General features: G+C 33.3%; 1 protein-coding gene across 1 annotated transcript in view; it reads right to left on the bottom strand.

Moving 5' to 3' along the window:
* Positions 1 to 14,373, bottom strand: part of grik2 (glutamate receptor, ionotropic, kainate 2) — a 243,416-nt gene that overhangs the window by 157,543 nt on the left and 71,500 nt on the right. The window contains 2 exon segments of the mRNA XM_006625959.3: positions 2,963 to 3,220; positions 6,210 to 6,377. Coding sequence (XP_006626022.2) covers positions 2,963 to 3,220; positions 6,210 to 6,377 — 426 coding nt within the window.

Genomic DNA, 14,373 nt, shown 5'->3' with positions numbered 1-14,373 from the left:
CCTGTATATTCATAGCCTTGATTAATGCTATCTTGCTTTATATTCCTAGATTGAACTGCAAAAGTAAATTAGGAATTGTATTTTGTTTTTAGACCCCAAACCTATAGAACTGTTTCATTCCATTTTAAGGAGTCAGGTTTATTTGGAATTTTTAACTCTTCATTCAATCTGCATTTTAATAATAGTTCTTTTGATCCTATTCCTTTTAGTCCAATTCTATTATGTGAGAACAGGTTGTTTTATTTTGCGTTATGTGTTTAATTCTGCCTTTTGTAAATCTTAAAGACTATTTATTATTATTCTGTAAAGTGGTATGAGTTGCTTTGGCAGGAAATGTCATATTAATAAATAATATGATTTTGTCTTTTTTGCTGTTATAATTTTAATCCATGTTTGTCCTGTGAATGTTAGAATAACCAAACTTAAAGGAGAAAATTAGTCTTAATACAGAATGACCTTCCAAGCAAGACTGGATGTGTCTTTGATATTCTATATTCTTTTGTTTTATATTTCAATAAATTTGTTTTGTATAATTTGTTTGTTTTGCTGATACATGTCTATAGTGTGTGCAAGTACTAACATGTCAACAATGTAGCATTTTCTTTCAGCTTTGTCTTTGGAGATTTACTCATTATGTCAGGTCTATTGATTTCCCTGTCTGTATGGTTTGGCATATCCCAGAGTAGTTACAATTTCATTTTCGCTCACACTTTGGGTTTTGTGTTGGGACTATTTCAGTGGAACAGATAGGTCATAGTGAAAACACATTTTCTAATGAATATACAGTAGCCTGCTGCTTTGTTGTGTCTTTTGGTATATGCAGTATGGTGTTCATTATTCAGCTTGTGCTAGTATGCAGCAACCTGGGGTTATGTGTTCAGTACTTTTTTTTTCAGATTGGTTGCATAAATCAAACATTGAATTGTTGCTGTCCTTAATTATGCTATTTCAGAATGAGCATGTTTTTAAATCTGGTGCTGCTAGGATGAACCCTTCCTTTTCAGTCTTTAGTCCACCACTGTTTAATCTTTGCTTTGCTTTTTCATTATCTATATCAGCTCTTTTCTATTTCTTATGGGTAAACACCATAACATAGATTCTCTTCCAACGCCCTTGACATTTGTTACTGTATGACTTTTCTTTCCTCTTGTATTTTCTGTCCTTCTCTGTTTCATGTAAATTATGTTGTTCGTCTGACATCACATCAGTGTTTATATGATATTTGATTGTCTCGTTGGTGATCGAACATGTATTCTTGTTCAGTTGATGCTTAGTCTGGAAAAGTTCATCCTTCTTTTGATAAAGAAACATATGGAATCCAATAATAGTTGTGTTGTGTGTGTTTTCAATTTTGTATTAGGGTTCTTTTTCCTTCTCAGTCGAAGTGTCATATCTGGGGAATGGTATATGGTGCATCATCAAAACTTATTATTTACAGTTTCGTTTTTGTAAATCTATTTCTATCCAGTTTATGTTAATAAAACTGTATGCCACTATGTGGATAACAAGTATTAATCTGTTCGTTAACCTTTTCCATCTGTACTACACCTTTTTTATTTTTCTTTCATGAATCCATTTTGAATTCCACATGTTCTTTAACTCCCAAATATTTATACAGTTCTTCATATTTAAGATTTCTAATGATTGTGTCTACATTAAGTGTAGCTTTTAACTCTTGAGGCCAACCTTGTGTTTCTATCACAAATTCAAATTTGATATCTTTGCTGACTTGTGCTGAGTTGTGATGCTATGTAAAAAGTGTTCTACGATGGTCATCATTTTGTCCAAATATCATATTATTATTTTTGCTGGTGTTGTTGTGATAATGATAGCTTGGGCTTGTAAGAATCAAAAGGATTAAATACTTGTCTTAAGGTGGGAATGGGATGAAAATAATGATGTGTGTAACTTAACTACACATTTTTCAGTAAGATAGAGATCTTAAGATTGTTATGGCCAGGGAAGATTAGGAAAGATTGTCTCATGCTCTTTATGATATTCACACACTGTCTGCCACACAGTGTACTGTATTTATTTGACTTAGAGTTCCAATATTTTGGTAATTGAATCTATGTATACAATATGGATCCTGGAGTATGATGAAAGGTAGCAACACGTAAGCAGTTGTTGTTATTTGTTTTGGTAAATCTGCCCACATGACATACAAATGCAGATTTTACCTGTAAGAATTGTATATTTATACACCCTCATACATATACAACAGAACAGTAATGTTAAATCAATAGCAATTTTCTTTAAGTAAGTAATATAACTATCGGAATATATCCATTCTTATAAAAACAAACGACTGTTATGCTTAATGGTAATTATGTTTGTTGATTAGAGAGCAGGTTTGCTAAGTTACTGTATATTATTGCATCGATGTGGTAAATGTAAATTTTTGATAATCCAAGCTATTTATCTACAGGTAAGAAACCTACTGCATACATACATGATTCACAAAACCCCCACATTTTCAGATGTATGAGAGCTGCTCAGCAGGTGAGTGATGGGTCAAGGGTTCATTCTGGAATTATTCTCATAAGATCTCTCTAATTTTAAGCTTGCGACCATATACCAAGTCACTATTAACCTCAGTCTGAAATCATCGTGTCCATTTACATTTTAATTAACAGGAGCATTAAGATGAACAAAAATCAATTTCACTTCAAGGAGAGTTAATAACAGCACTTTGATGTCAATGCATGGAATCCTTTTGGCCCAGATCAAAACCAGCAGCAAGAACACTCCGAGGACAGTTAGAATTGTGAAATATACACTATACTACATTTCTAACAAGCCATTTTATCTAAAAACACCATTTTAGTAGAACATTTTTGCTCTTTTGGGGGAAAAAACTGATAAAAGAATAAAATAATATTCATTTACAGGAATAAAACAAAACAAGGATGTATTTTTTTCAGCACCTTGGTCTTACAAAACATATTTAAACATGCCTTACCTGTGCTGTCATCATACACCACTGTGACTGTTCTCCATTTGAAGAAGTGCACCAAGTCCAGGATGGCTCGACTGAGAGATGAGAAGTCGGGATAAAGGCTGACGTAGAAAGAGTCCCTGTTGTCTGAGACTTGGTGTTTCCATTTTGTCTGAATGTGAGGAACTCCAAGGGCATTGCAGATGGACTGTACAGCGTTGGCCGATGAACTATGAGAGGGGCCAAAGATGGCAGCAACCCCAAGAGACAGCTGATCACAGGCTGAAGAGGAGATAGAATTCTGTCAATGATGAGAGAAGAAAAACCAAATGTGCTAGCAAGTACTATTCAAATCAAGTATGTTATTTACCAGATATACTACATCATTTTACTTCCCATTACCTAACAACTGATTAGTGTTTGCAGAAAATAACTGTAGACATACTCACTATTTGTATACTGTTAAAATAATGCTTTCCATAAGCTATGACAGGAGTTCAATATATCATATACTTAATTTCAAAACAATTATCTGAAACCAATTGTCTGTTTTTATTTGAGTTTAAATATATTTTTTCTGCAATTTGTTTCAGTTACATTTGATAAGCCTGACTAATTTAATTAGTACTATACCCTGCAGTAACTGTGGAAAATAAATTTAAAATAAATAACTAAATCGATGTGACTTCAGCATTTAAATGTGTAAGATAGTTTATAGCTAACACACACTCAGAACACTCAGCAATTTGGTTGAATGGCTTTGCCAGCTAACACATAATTATGTTACTACATTCCTATAGTTTAATAAGGTCAGATATGATTTGTTGTAATGTTTTAGTAATGACAGACGACAATGGAAGGCATAAATATTCAGACATTATTTGTTGTTTGTTTTAATAATGCATAACTGTTTTCTTATGTTGGATTGTGAAGAGATCATTGTATATCTTTAATTACCACATTGTATTTACATTTCAATAATTAAAACCAGGTAGTAATCACATATAGCCAACACAATTAACTTAGGAATGTGCATCATCCAGGGCATACAGGATAATAGAATCTGGAAAGATTGTGAAAAGGAAGAAGTCACATAATATATTAAGTTATGAAGCATTATAGTCTGCCAGGAAATGATCATTGTCCACACCTCCTGTGTAGGTATTTGGATATTTCATAATTATTGAGAGCATATTTAATATTAGATTTGAAATAATAAAGTGAGTTATAATTACTTCATAAAATACATATGAAAATAATAAAATCAATATAGTGCATAGTCAAAATAAGTTGCTGATTTCAGAAAAAACATTTTGTGTTAGAGAATACCCCAAGCGACTTGCAGCTGTAATCGCAGCAAAAGGTGGCTCTACAAAGTATTAACGCAAGGGGGCCGAATAATTTTGCACGCCCCACTTTTCATTTTTTTATTAGTTAAAAAAGTTTCAAAAATCCAATAGATTTCGTTCCACTTCACAATTGTGTCCCACTTGTTGGTGATTCTTCACATAAAATAAAAAAATTATATCTTTATGTTTGAAGCCTGAAATGTGGCAAAAGGTTGAAAAGTTCAAGGGGGCCGAATACTTTCGCAAGGCACTGTATGTTTCCATCCATCCATTTTCTAAATGTTTTGTCCAGTACAGGGTTGAAGGAGAGCTACAGCCTATCCCAGCACCAAGCGACGAGCACAAAGTGGGATAAAAAAAAGTGGGATAAGAGGACACATGTGGATGACATTTGAACTGAAATATATAGTTATCCTTGAATGTTTTACCTTATGCTTCATACACAAAGTTGTTTGACTGAGTATTGTACTGTATGTCTTTTAGGTTGTTTGTGCAATTCACTTCAAGCAGTTTTGAAAAAAAATGCCCTGGCACACTGTGATATGGATATAAAAAGTATCATCTGCATGATTTCTGAAGTAAACAGAGAGCAATTTTTAAGAAATAACTGGAAAGAGGAGGATTGCAGACACTCAAGCAAAAACTGAAAAAGCCAGGGGGAGCGCCATAAAAAGCTCTGGATGACCTCCAATCTTTGACCTATTCCAAAGCACAAACCAATACTTAATTTCAGACTTACTTTGCAGGAAGAAGCCACCTCTGGCAAAGAAACAATGTTACTGTCAACAGGTTTATGTGGAATGTTGTTATGAATGACATCATAGACCATTGTGAAAATAAAAGCACATTTTTTAAATGGACAGTATAACCAAAAAATGCACAGTAGATTTAGAGTTTTTGTTTTTATCAAAAGCTCATAATGTACCAGAAAGGAAGCATTTTATGAAGACTGAGAATTGAATGTCCTGTGTATTTTGTTCTAAACAAACAAATGACATTCTTTGAATTTATAATTGAAGGTTCTTTTTAATTTTGGGGCTCTTTTTTAATTTTTACTCTTACTGAACAAATGGCTGTACAGTATATTTAAAGTATCTCATGCAGTCTTAAAAATGAGTAACACTGGAAAAATTAAATTAAATGCTGCCAAATTAAATAAAGCATGTAGTGCCACAATGTAAAACTATTACAGGTATGTTAAAGCTTAGGCATTTAAAATATATGTGTTTAAATTAACTGAATACAGATAACATTGTAGCATAGTAATTATCTTTAATCAGCATCAGTAACTAGTCATATATACAGTATGTTTATCTGCAGTATGTGCATATTGTATATACATATACGGCCAGAGAAAATAACAAAATACAAAGATGACAGTAAGTCAGAACGGCAATTTCATTACTACTCATAAAAACAGGGGTAATTCAACTACTATATGTTAAATATAATATTGAAAAAGCCAAACAAAGGTATGTGAATGAATTCAATTGAGTTGGAGTATCATTATTCACTTGATATCGGTGGTGGGTAGATACACTGTCACTAACAAGCCAGGCTTGTCATGTCATTGTTTTTATGAATTGAGCCAGCTGCACCTTTTGTTTCAGCCACAGGAAAAGTGACTGATTGCACGTCCTGTACATATTGCTTTATGCCTATACAGGAATCTTTGACTTGTGTTGCATGCCTTTCACCATAAAAACCAATATGTAAGAAAGCAAGTGACACTGAGGGCTGAGAAGGGCTGAAATGTTTTTCTTTCAACCCTGCATTTACATACTACTATATTTGTTGCATTGAAAGTAGACCTCTTCCAAGCATTGACAGCAGTACACATTTGGAACAAAGTTATTTAAATTAACAATAAATATAACCTCATCAGATATTAAGAATCAAAGTTCAAAATCATCCTACTTTACCTTTTCTTGAGGCCTCAAAACTGTCGTAGATGTTTATCCTTTGGATGTCATATGTAAGTGTTGTGTTTGGCAGTAGTGTCCTATTTCTATTGATTGTGTTTAAAGCAAATTTGAAGGCTAATTCCTCTGCTCCTGAAGGACCACTTTCAATGGATTCAAATATTCCCCCTAAAAAGAAAGAAAAATGTAGCATTAAGGCTTGATATTTTGAATTGCACCTGGATAAACATTTATCATCATACAGAAGACAACCACAGTGCCTTGCAAATGCATTTGGATCCTTGTAGTTTTCACATTGTTGTTTTAAAGTTATCCACACAACGTACACCACACATTCAAAGCAAAAAAGTAAAAAAGTAAATGGATAATTGATATAAAAGAAAATGGGAAAATCATGATTGTATAAATATTCAAACTTTTTCCTGTGTGCACAATAAGTTGATTGGCCATTGTCTGTGTGCACTAATAGTGATTCACATGTTTCCCAACAAATGTACCTGTCTCTGTGAGGTTCTTTAAGTGTAGAATTTTTAAGCAATCATTAAATCATGAAGACCAAGAAGTTTTCCAAACAGCTCTTGGATAAGTTTGTATAAATGCACAAACCAGGAAAAGGGCCTAAAAACATTTCAAAGACCATTAATATCTTTTTGAGGATGGTGAAGCAGATTATAAAAGAACTGGAATCTGTACCACACACATTGCTGAGATAATGCATTATCTCCTAGCTGAGCAGCTAGACAAGGATGAAACTGGTTAGAGATGCAATGGTGCCAATAGTGATTCTGAAAGAGTTCAGTGACTGAAGTAGGAGAAAATGTTGACAATATCCCAGTCACTCTACAAAAGTGACCTGTATGGCAGAGTGGAAAATCCATCCCAAGTTGTCAGAGTCCTGTCATGAATACGATAGAGGAACTAGAAACAATTTAAAACTGCTGTCCATAAGCAATGCCCAAGCCACTTGAGAGAGCTTGAGCAAATCTACCAAGAAGAATGGACAAGAATTTCACCAAGCTGGTGTGCAACATTAGCACACTTACCCAAACATACCTGTGACACCAATTGTTGCCAAAGGTGTTTCATCCATTTATTGAGTGCATGGGCCTGAATACTTATGTATCAATATATTTCTTTTTTTTCCTTTTTAGAATTTGCTAAGATTTACTGTAGCATATCTTACCGTCTTCTGTTTGAGCATTCTAGCATAGACTACAATATTAATCAGACATAAAACTGTTTATGCATTATTTTGTTATAGCACAAAATGGGACACCATAGGAATGGTCTGAATACTTTTGCAAGGCACCGTATATATATGTAGAGAGATTCTGACCACACTTTTTAGCAGTTGAATAGCTGAATTGTCCTTCAGTATTACCAACATCATGATTTAATGGATATTTCCAAAGTTAGTTCTAAAAAGGCATCCTTTCCAATGGGTAATAATCTGCTGAATTTTTCCACCCATTAATCTGTCAGAAAATAGTCTTATTTTCCAAAGTGATTCTCCATTTTAATGCATAATTTTCTGTGATTTGTAGGAGCTTACATGAATAAATAATAAGCAATTTCAACCATTCAATCTGCCAAAATAGTGGTTCAAGGTCAAATGCACAATGTTCAATAGCACCATTGCAGAATCCCAAAAATATGGAAAAACTGGAAGAAAATGCAAATGCAAACTACAGGAACTAAAGAAGAAATTTTGAGCTGGAAGGTTTATTCCCGATTATTATTTTAAATATAAATGCTGATGAGTGAGGATATAAGAAGACCAGGAATAGTCAAATAAATGCTACAAGTAGACTAGAATATACAGTATATTCACACACAGCATAAGTACAGTAGGTTGATGAAAAAACAATATCAAGGAGATTTAAATGAATTGTATAAATTAAATAAGATTTTCAAAGCTATAATATTACCAGATTACATAAAGAACATTGCTGTAATGTGTATATACAGAATATATATAAAGAATTTACTTCATAAAATACCAATTATAGTGATTTAAGTTAGGAATAAACCTGGGACTGACATAAACTACTAAAGATCACTAAATGAAAGAAGCACATTCTAATATAGGTGGATAATCATGGACAGTAGAAGGTGGAAAGAGCTTGCCAGGTGCTGAGTGGATGGGGGAGAATTTCTAGACCTACCAACATCATTTTAAGATGCCTAAAGAGGGAAGCTAAAGCATAAAATATAGAAGTATGTTAAAGCAAATGGCCTAAGAAAGACAAGAGCAGTGTGTAACCTGATATTTTTCAACATAACAGCTTTAACTGCACATAGTTCTTAATAAATTATTGACATTCAATATACCAGATTAATGTCTACTGTGTCAGATTTTTACAATAATCGCGGGTTCACACATTCAATGCATTTAAACCAAAACATAAAGACATGTGGTTTAGTCTATCCTTCAGAAGGTAGTTCAAGGACAGTTAGCAAATCATAACTGTGTGAAAGAAGATGACAATACAAAGGCTTGAGGAGCAGCTGTCCCAGAAGCTAAGGAGAAGATTAATGAGGACCTAAGTTTAAATAATGGTCTTGAATGTTGACTTCTTTTGTAGGCAAGTGTTTCTAGACAATTGTGAAAAGCCAGCCTAGTATTTTTATAAGTTAATTTAAATCATTACTTCAAAGTAAGAAATGAACAGTTCATATGGAATGAAAACTAGAAACCTTTGCCAGGTTTGATCCTTGAAAGCCAGAAATTTTAAATCTGTCACTCAAAGATCAAATAGAACTTTATGCCATTTAGTCCTCCTGTGTTCCATATACTGTAATGTATCAAAAATTCATTTCTGAATGAGACTCCTTTAGAGGTGGATGATTTGTAGCATGGCATAGACTTACACAGTTAATGGGGACAATATTAAAGAAAATGTCCTCACAATAGCAGAAGCACATGGTATCAATTTTTATAAACCAAATGGCATCACTTATAAAATCTAAGTCTCAAAACTGTTTTTGGGTCTATTTTCACCTTGTGCCCAATTATATTCTGGTAGTGTACAGAAATAAAAATAAAATGGGAGTAATGGCAGTCTCAAAAACAAACTAAAAAAAATAAATGTACAAATGTGTGTGAGACATCTTGATTGAGCTCTGGGTGGTTCATTCAGTGACCTAATGAGGATGCTAGTTATATTCTTTTCTGAATGGTCAGTCACACAATCAATTGGTCATTTGGGACAGACACAGCATTATGAACAGTGGCCTGAAAGGTCAGTTTTGTGACCTTGTGCAGTGGTTGTCAGTGACTACCTTGGAAATAATTTAAATTTAAAATCTTTCATAATTTAAAAAGAAAATAAGAAATACATTTGTTTTTTTATGTAGAAGCTTGATTAGCAATTTTCTCTTCCCAGATTTTTTAATTAAAATAAAAATGTCTAAACTTCACCCCTCTGTTAAAAACGAAAATTGCATCATTAGTAGATACAGAGGAATTGTACAAAACGTAGTTCAGGGAGCAGTCAAAGGGATATCTGATCAGAGCACCATATAAGTCTATTCATAATCCCACATAAATGGGAATACACAATCAGCACATTTTCTAAAAACATATTAAAAATATTCAGAGGTTTTTTATGCGTGATGCTAATATATATGGTGTAAGCATCTCTGCTTTCAGGTTAGAAAACCAGGAACAACTGGAGGCAGTAAGTGTGTGGTACACTTTATACTCATTATAACTCTGCCCTTGGGAGCTATCTATTTTGCATGTCATAATGAGTTCCAGGTATTAATAAATGTCAGTTAAATAGGATTTAATGTCGTTGTGAGCCGTAGTATACTAACCCTATTTCATACACAGATGTCAAGTTGCAAATATATGATTTATTACATAAGAACAACATAATGTTTAAAAAAATACACTGTTAGATAAATAGACATATGCAAAGGAATTAAAAAAAACAAAAGAGGATCCCAGTTATAGACCCTCCAGTTTCAGTGACTCCAATGAATTGTAAATGCAAGACTGACAGTCCAGGTAGGCCCATATATAGGCTGTGTAAGCATTTATTATATTTGACTGAGGTGTTACTTAAAGTAACAAGAACAACCAGTACTATGTAATATAGTTGTTTTATTTCAAATTCAGGAAGGGTAGGCACAACAGCACTACCAACAATTGGTACAATATGAACTCTCCTCATTTTCCTTTGCAAAGACAACATGCTACTCACCTGTACTGTATATTCCTGTCATTGATTCTAAAACACAATCAAGAATAAATGGCATACAGTACTACAGTGATTCTTTGAAACAGCTTAACATCCATCAGAAAAAGCTTTTGTGGTCACTAAACCTTTTACACTTGTAAATTGTGTGCAGACCAATGGTGCCTACATTTGCCATAAATTGCTATAAGTCATAGTAAAAGCTGTCATAGCTCATGGATGTAAATGTTTTAACTTACATAGAGAACACTTGATTTGCTCATGATACCTGGAATGGAGTTGCACAATTAAATTGAAATTGAAACAACTATATTTTATACACAAATGTCAATAAAAATAATACTAAGCCATTTATGCCCTGTGTTTGTGCCAATAAACACATTTAAATAACTGGATGTGCAAAGTGGAAAAACAGTGCATTGCTATCATTATGCCATCCACATTTGAGAGCCAAGTCTATTGCCATGTTATGCTTGATTAATAATTCATATCCTGTAAATTTTGTATTGATTATGCATTAGCGGGTATGATTTATTAAAAAATGAGCCCCAGGTGTCTGTTGAGGCTTTTAATCAGCTGTCTTTGATGGATTTAAAGGTGAATGCTAACAACTAGGCACTTTGAGAATAACTGACTTAATTCACCATTGTTCTGGTACTATTAGAATTTATTTTCTCAGACAGGGTGTTTTGATTAAAATGTAACTTATAAACCACATTAGATGTGGTGAAAAGCGGGGCCAATGTTTTCTGCTTCATGCTATGGTTTAATTTATCTATGCACAAAGGGTTTCACAAAACTAAATGACAGATAAATGTAATGAGAAGCAACAATAAAAATGGCCACAGATGGAAACAGTGTTGTTTTTTTTTCTCATTGTCTTTCTACAAATTGATGACAAAGCCACAAGCCTTAAACACCAAAAGAAGTCATATGCTTCCTACGGCTATTGGTATCTGCAGAAAAAAATGAAATCATCTCTGACTCTTCCTCCAGGCAAAATGCAATTAGAACAAAGGCTCAGCAGAATATAAATTTCCTTTTGCTTGTAATGTGCATTTAGGTTGACCAGAATGTTAAAGCTACAAAACAGTAGGTGTTAAGATAACATTCCCCACAGAATCTTGATAAAAAGGCAGGAAGAAATCTAAAAAGCATTAAAGGATATTTTTTTCCTAAAAAAGATGAGCTAGCCAATACAGTTTTGTAAAAAACTCTGAAATTGAATGCTAATCTGTCCTCAGCAATGTTATTTGTCTTGTTACAGTATATGGTTTAGTTAGAAGAGGTAAACTGTATGCTATACTACATATTACATGCACTGTGAACCTAAGTGATACATTAAAAGCTGTTTTAGAGATTTTCCTATGTACCAAACATGAAATCAATGTAAGACACTAAAAAAATGCCCATTTGATTTGATTTTCTTAGACAGCTACATAGTTCCCTGGTATGCTAATTAGTGCGGGTATTCCGAAGTGCAAAATCGGTACTGGCATGAATAAATGACAAAATGACTTATCCAAAAAGCTCCTGGCCAGTTGGGTGCAAAAAACTGTTACATTGTTTCTCAGTGGGAGATATTTAATATTAATTCATATTTCGGCTCAGTAAAGAAAAGCATTTTTGTTGAGCAAATAGCTTTGCAGTTTTTCACTAGAGTAGAATAGATTTAGAATTGATAGTTTTTCCTTGCATCCTTGAAATGGTTGAGAGCTATCTTCAGTATCATAGAACAGAATGCATACTGTTCTGTCAAGGGTGAAACTAGAAATGTGGATAATATGTACAGTTTATGTATGTAATATTTGGAACTCATGAAATGTGAATTTCTGCAGATGTTGAGTTTGTTTCATGGTAAGAGAATAAAAAATCCATTGTGTTGATAGAGTTTTATTTTGTAATGAAGCCTTTTTAAGGACATTATTGGAATGCCAGGAATGCCATTGGTGTCAGAAAGCAAAAGAGATAATTTTAGAATTATCTGTGAGACAAAAAGAAAAAAATAATTTATACTGATCTAGGGAGTTGTGCATAGGTATAAATAATATATATATATAAGGATTGATGGGAATAAATGTCATTTTAATATGCATTTTTTAAATCTGTCAACTATTTCCATAAAAAAAATTGAGTATCATAGGTGTTGACAATTTGACGGGTAAGGATGTCAGAATATCACTGTTGCATAGCGAACTTGTAGGGCATACTAAATCTTTATTAATAGTGAAAGTGCAGTTCTGCAGGAACATACTTATTAGCTACAGTCCTAAGTAAAACAAATAACATTTAGCACTCCAAGGGCTTTTAAAAGGTACTAAAGGCACTTTACGGTTTGAAAGCATCATGTTGTAAAAAAAATCACTTGAATAAATTGGACATGCAAAGTGCACAGAAAAATCCATGATTGTAAAGTCATTAAGGTTATTGCTTTATTACAAAATGTTTCTCCATTTAAGGCAATACAATTAGGAAACGGTTTTGATTTCGAAGAAAGGAGTACTTTGAGTCTGGTCTATTAATGCCTTATGACGGTTTTAATCAATAGCAAAACATTTGGCGACAGTCATTCCAACAAACTGCAATGTAATAAACTGTGGGTATGATGAGAGTGACAGTTCTAAAACAAAGTGAGTGTTAACTCGCAAAGTGAGTGTTCCGTTTAAACAAATGGACCGAGATTGTGCAAAAAAGGCTTTTCTGACATTAAAACACAACGTATTGGAACGATGACACCAGAAGCAAGCCCAGTGGTGTCTTAAAAACTATGAAAACTTCACAGGCAAGTCCATGAACAAACCATGACAGCAGTGCACAAGAAACAACACCACATACTGGACATGGCAGTTGCAACTGTGATAAGGAAACACCACACCCAGTTACACGCAAAATTAATTACATGGATATTTCGTTGCTGCATCAGGCTTAGGAGCTATTTGTACATAATCAGAAACATTAAGTGTTGGCAATTTCTGTTTAAATCAAAATCTGCATTAATAATATTGACTATTAAAATACAATTACTCATACCTCATAACATATAACCCCAATTTAGACTTTGTTTCTTCCATAAATCAATAGAGCAGATTTGTTTTCTATAGATTGCTATTTCACGTATGAACCACCTACTGCAGCAAAATAGGTTCTATAAAGACCTTTCCAAAAGGATTTGGATGAGGTTTTTAAGAGAAACAAACTGAAATCATACCACACAGTGAAGTCCATAGAAGACATACAATTTTCAAGCTGGGCAGTGCTGATGTTTTCCCTCAGTCAACATTTATTCTCATTTTGATTAGAAATTATTTTTCAGAAGCTATTTTTGATGGAATACTCAACAACTGAAAAACCTTTATGATGCATTCTGAAAGATTTGCAATTAATTTAAGTGTTTTTGGTTCCTTTCTATTACTGGTACTGCATAAGGTATCCTAAAAACAGATACTTATTGATTTTAAAAATAATAGGGGTGATAATACTCATATTTTACAGTATTTAAACGGATGTAAATACCAGGTAAGGAATACTATACCTCAGAATTTACATAATCCCATAACAATTTACATTACATTTAAGGAAAGATATGGGTGCTAACATCAGCAGCACCAATGTACAGTAGTTGATATTTTGGGGAATTTTCCATACACTATTCTGCACAGCCCAGCTTTAAAACTGAGATGTTCCAATATGAAAATTTGTTTCATAAAGTTTTATACAAGATCAAGATTACATTTTTTAATTTTGATTATGATGGCAATAAAGACCATACTGTATGTAGCATTTTCTAACTGACCAACTTCAATATATTTCTACTATCCTATTTAGCTGAAATGCCTTGCTTCAACCTTAATTAACCCAGAAGGCTGCAAATTACACTCTTGAGTTGAAGGCCAGTGGCAACAGGAAGCAGAGATAAGGTAAAAATGGCTTTATCTAGAGAGAAAACTACTTTTCTTTAACAA

Source organism: Lepisosteus oculatus, chromosome 2, assembly GCF_040954835.1.
Source record: "Lepisosteus oculatus isolate fLepOcu1 chromosome 2, fLepOcu1.hap2, whole genome shotgun sequence".
In the NCBI taxonomy this organism is placed as follows: Eukaryota; Metazoa; Chordata; class Actinopteri; order Semionotiformes; family Lepisosteidae; genus Lepisosteus; species Lepisosteus oculatus.
This window is presented reverse-complemented; position numbering and strand designations above follow the sequence as displayed.